This window comes from Octopus bimaculoides, chromosome 1 (genome assembly GCF_001194135.2).
Source record: "Octopus bimaculoides isolate UCB-OBI-ISO-001 chromosome 1, ASM119413v2, whole genome shotgun sequence".
NCBI lineage: Eukaryota > Metazoa > Mollusca > Cephalopoda > Octopoda > Octopodidae > Octopus > Octopus bimaculoides.
In genome coordinates this window covers 9,400,979-9,405,497 of record NC_068981.1, presented here as the reverse complement: position 1 = coordinate 9,405,497, position 4,519 = coordinate 9,400,979, and the positions used below count along the sequence as shown (strand labels likewise).

The window sequence follows — 4,519 nt, the reverse complement described above, 5'->3', positions numbered from 1 at the left end:
AAAAACATTTGTAACTTACAGCAAACTCATTGGTAACAGAGAGAGAGAGAAACCCTAAACAAGTATGTAGACAATAACACTAATTGTCTGTCTGTATTCAAAATCAGAAAAAAAGAAAAAAACATCTCATCTGATTTTAATAGTCTACAAAATTATATTCATTGTACAATATAATTTTTATTGGTGAAATTTGACCAATATTTCTCAAAGGAAAACAAAGTTTACCTGTACAAGAATATCTGCTGGGTTTGCCTAGCAGCTCTCTGCACATTAAAACAGTGAGATGAAATAAACAACATTCTCAACACAACGAATCTATTGTAAGGTTCGTCTCGATTCAGTGCATATGTTTACTTAATAATTACTTCATCCATTTCTTGAAATTCTGGCTCATGTTCTGTTTGACCTTTTGTTACACGTAAATACGCTTTACTGACTTTGTGCCTTTTCATCATATCGTGGCCAGGTTTAGCAATGACCATATAAAATTTGCAAGAATTTTTTTTTCTTATGATATAAAAACTTTGAAAAAAATATGGTCTTTTCTAAATGAAAAGTAAAGATAAAATGTTCACGTTTCTATTTTGTAATGCTTATATGACCTACCCCTATATATTTTTATATCGAAATAAAGCAAAAACATTCCTCTTCATGACTATGATTTTGAACACAACTGGAGTTATAATGCTCCAGCACATTGAACCAGAACAAGGGCTACCGTTCAGCAGAATAAAAAAAATGGGATAAACTTTGTAAATGCAAGAAAATACCAGTGTGTTTGAGGGACCCTAACATGATATGTAACAATCAGACTTTAATTCAAACTATATGAGAACAAAGTTCACATCTAAAACTTTCCAATGATATATAATTTTTTGAGGAAAATATTTATTTTCACATGAAAATGAAGCAAAAAGTGTGTTTTTGTGTGTTCAAACTGTGCTTGTCTCCATTATATGGTGCTCTATAGTGATACCTAGTATAATGCAAAGCTATTTTCAACTGCCTTCACAACAAGAGCATTGGAAAATTGATCAAATATTTTTGTTAGCTTACCAGAAAATGTAAAGAAAAACCAATCCAGTGAATTTTCTCTTCATTTGATATAGTGAAGTACATTATTCCTAATTAGGTTAACTGAAGAAAATAGAATCTTTTTTCTGTTATGGAACCTGTTAGTACATATTTGAATGCATTAGTTTTAGCTATCATAATTTGCAAACAAATGATACAGTAAGATGTTTTAGATTAGAAAGAGCAGTATCATTATTAATGGGGCAGAAATACAATCCTAACTTACAGGAAAACATTCCTGTAGCACTGAACAAATCTACTTTCTCCTCCAGGAAATGTTGAATTCCACTTCATTGTTAAAACAAAAATTAAATTCTTTATAGCAAACATTGATTTGTGCTTTTCTTTTTTTTATTGACAAATCTTAAGAGTCAGTAGCTTTCTATAAATTTAAGCAACTTTAAAGATATTCCAATTATAATACTAATTTCTTTTGTTAGCAATATTTTATGAATGATTTAAAACATTTCATATTTATACAACATTTTTGCATTTGTAATCTGTTAATGACTATTTCCAGAACTTTCTGACTTCATATAATATTTCAATAGCTTTATAGTAGAATGGTTTAAGTTTAAATGCAAAATGATTTAATGATGCAAAATTTAAAGGAAACTCCATTGTAAAATATACCAATGTAAGAAAATCCAAGGACAGCCATATATATATATATATATAGCATGCTTTAAAACAAAATTATGAATATCTAAAGTAAATATTTTAAACATTCTATAAATTGAAGTATGCTTAGCACAAAACTGAAAAATCTAATATTTTAATCAATGTGTCCCCTATAATAACATAAAACTTTTGAGGTCATTTTGCCAGCCACATATATTGTCTCTAGTTTCCTCGAAATTCATGTGTTTATATATTTTTATTTTTGTCGTTACCATGGTAAATTACATTCATGACATCATTTCTAAATTTAACCATCTGACATTATTATGTTTTCCTTCTTACTTAATATGCAGTCTAAAAAGATCTAAAAGTATAAATTAACTTTTGTAGGTAAGGAAGACATTTTTTACTATAGCTTTCTGTGATCTGTGCAGAAAGTTGTTGTTCCATGGTTGTTATCGCTGTGCAACTTGTGGCCTCCGCGTGCATCAACGTTGTATACACCGGGCTTACAGCTACTGCGATGGTGGTGATGATTATCATTCACATTATGGTAGTCCAAATAGAATTTCAGAACCAATGTACAATCAGTAAGTGAATCCTATTTTATTTACCATTGGAATTTGTATCTTGTGGGAGAGAGTATATTGCTTTTTATGGATTATCACATTTTATAAGTGTTTTTTATATTCATTGATGACCTAAATTTTAAAAATAACTATTAATATTGACTTACATTTTTTTTAGAATTAAAGACCAATTTAATTCTAATTCTAGAGAAATAATTAGAATTTAATCCTTTAGTTGATAGGAAACTAAACAATTGAGAGGTTGACATTTGATTCTTTGTCTGTGGTTAAGATATTTAATTGTAAAATCGCCCAGAGAGTAAAGGGCAAAAGCCACAAGAAATGTGAGGTAAGTAGTTGGAGGTGGGGGGGAGGAGGAGAATAGTGTAGAGGCAAGGAGCAGAAGATAAAAGCAATGAAATTGTCCTGGGAAGGTGGGCAAGAAGAGAGAAGATTGAAGGAGAGGCATCCTAGCCATCAACACTCTTCTCATTAGCTTTCTTTCTGCTGCCTTTGCCTATGGGAGCAGGTTTTCTCCATTACAGCATATCCCCAGTTGCTGCAGTCACTTGTCATCTCTTTTGTGAGATTTACCATCTTCAGATCAGGTTTTGCCTCTTCTCTCATGTCTTTCTAGCTCTTCCTCTTCCACAGGCACCATCCACTTTGCTCTGATGGAGAGACCCTTCAGAGCAATATCTTTTTGTTTGTTAAAAATTTGGCCTTTAGTGAGCCACATAATTTTATTGTTTCTAGACCATTTCCAGATGTATCTCATACACTACCTACATACGTTTCCAGTCCGTTCAATCAGTTCCAGACATTGCCAAATCAACGTAACACTCGTAAGCGTCCTCCTCCAATATGCCAGAGAGAGCGTTCAACATCAGCTCCAAATGTCTGCTGTAATCTAGTCAATGTAAGTAATAGCTTCAACCTTTCATTGCTCAATGTTGACTTTGAGAAAAAAATTATATATCACCATTATGATATATATACACACACACACTCACATATTGGTTCATCCCATACATAATGCAGTTTTCTTATACTTTTATTTTCCAAAATTAAGGTAAACAAAGTTCTTTTTAGTCTAAAATATACTCTCCTTCATTTGTGTGGTAGACTTGCAAGCCTCCTCTTCCAAAATTCACTTGTCCATGACGAAAAATACTCCTCCAGTACTGTTCTGATCTCATCTACAGAATTCATATTTTTTCCGTCCAAATGATTTTGAAGACTACAGAATAAATGATAATCAGGTGGGGCAATGTCTGGTGACTATTGTAGGTGGGGCATCGCTTCCCATTCAAACTGCTCCAGCCTTTGGAATGTCATTCTCGCTGTATGTGGCTGAGCATTATCCTGATGGAAGAACACCTTTCTTCTTGAAACCAAAGATGGTCATTTTCCTTCTAGCACTGACTTAAGCCACTCAAGCTGCTCACAGTAGATCTCCTTTGATATCATTTGGTTTGGGTTTAAAAGTTCAAAGTGGACTAAACCTTTCATATCCCACCAAACAGATAAGAACACCTTACGTGGATGAAGACCTTCTTTAGCCTGGAGTGCTGCTGTTTCTTCTTTCCCTAACCACTGTCTTGAGCACTTGAAATTTTTATAGGGAACCCATTTCTCGTCACCAGTCACTATTTGGTCCAAAAAAGGTTCAGTTGTGACATGTGACAGCAAAGAAGAGCACACATTCACTCTCTGTGATTAGACTCAGATAGTTTGTGTGGAACCCATTGACCCAGTTCGCTGATTTTTCCGATGGCACACAGTTGTTGATGAATGGTCAAATGACCAAATCCAAGCTTCTCTGCTGGTTTCTCAACCGTTACAATGGGGTTTTGTTCCACCAGGGTTTGTGCTCTACACATCTTCCAGGACGAGGCTCATCTTCTAGGCTGTAGTTTTCAGCTTGGAATTGCTAGAACCACTGTTGACACTGGCTTATGCTTATTGTCTGATCTCCATATACTGCATTAGTATTCCTCACCCTTTCTGCTGTTGCCTTTATTGAACTCATCAAGCAAAATATGCTGAATATGCTCCTTTGTCACTTCCATTATTAGCTTTGGGAAAATAGTTAAAATCAATCTGCACTATTCAGAACTTGCACTAAGGATAAGAACAAGGTAAAATTATTACCTGCTTTTATAGCAAGTTGAAACAGGTTGATATCTTGTCCTCTTCCAACTTTTAGTTCATGTAATTGAAAAACCCGTATTATTTATGGGATAACCCAGATC

The 4,519-nt window shown here is 33.7% G+C and overlaps 1 protein-coding gene across 1 annotated transcript in view; it reads left to right on the top strand.

Moving 5' to 3' along the window:
* Positions 1 to 4,519, top strand: part of LOC106874195 (serine/threonine-protein kinase A-Raf) — a 74,692-nt gene that overhangs the window by 46,900 nt on the left and 23,273 nt on the right. The window contains exons 6-7 of the mRNA XM_052974171.1: positions 2,086 to 2,285; positions 3,021 to 3,183. Of these exons, the coding sequence (XP_052830131.1) occupies positions 2,086 to 2,285; positions 3,021 to 3,183 (363 nt within the window). The remainder of the gene's footprint in view (positions 1 to 2,085; positions 2,286 to 3,020; positions 3,184 to 4,519) is intronic.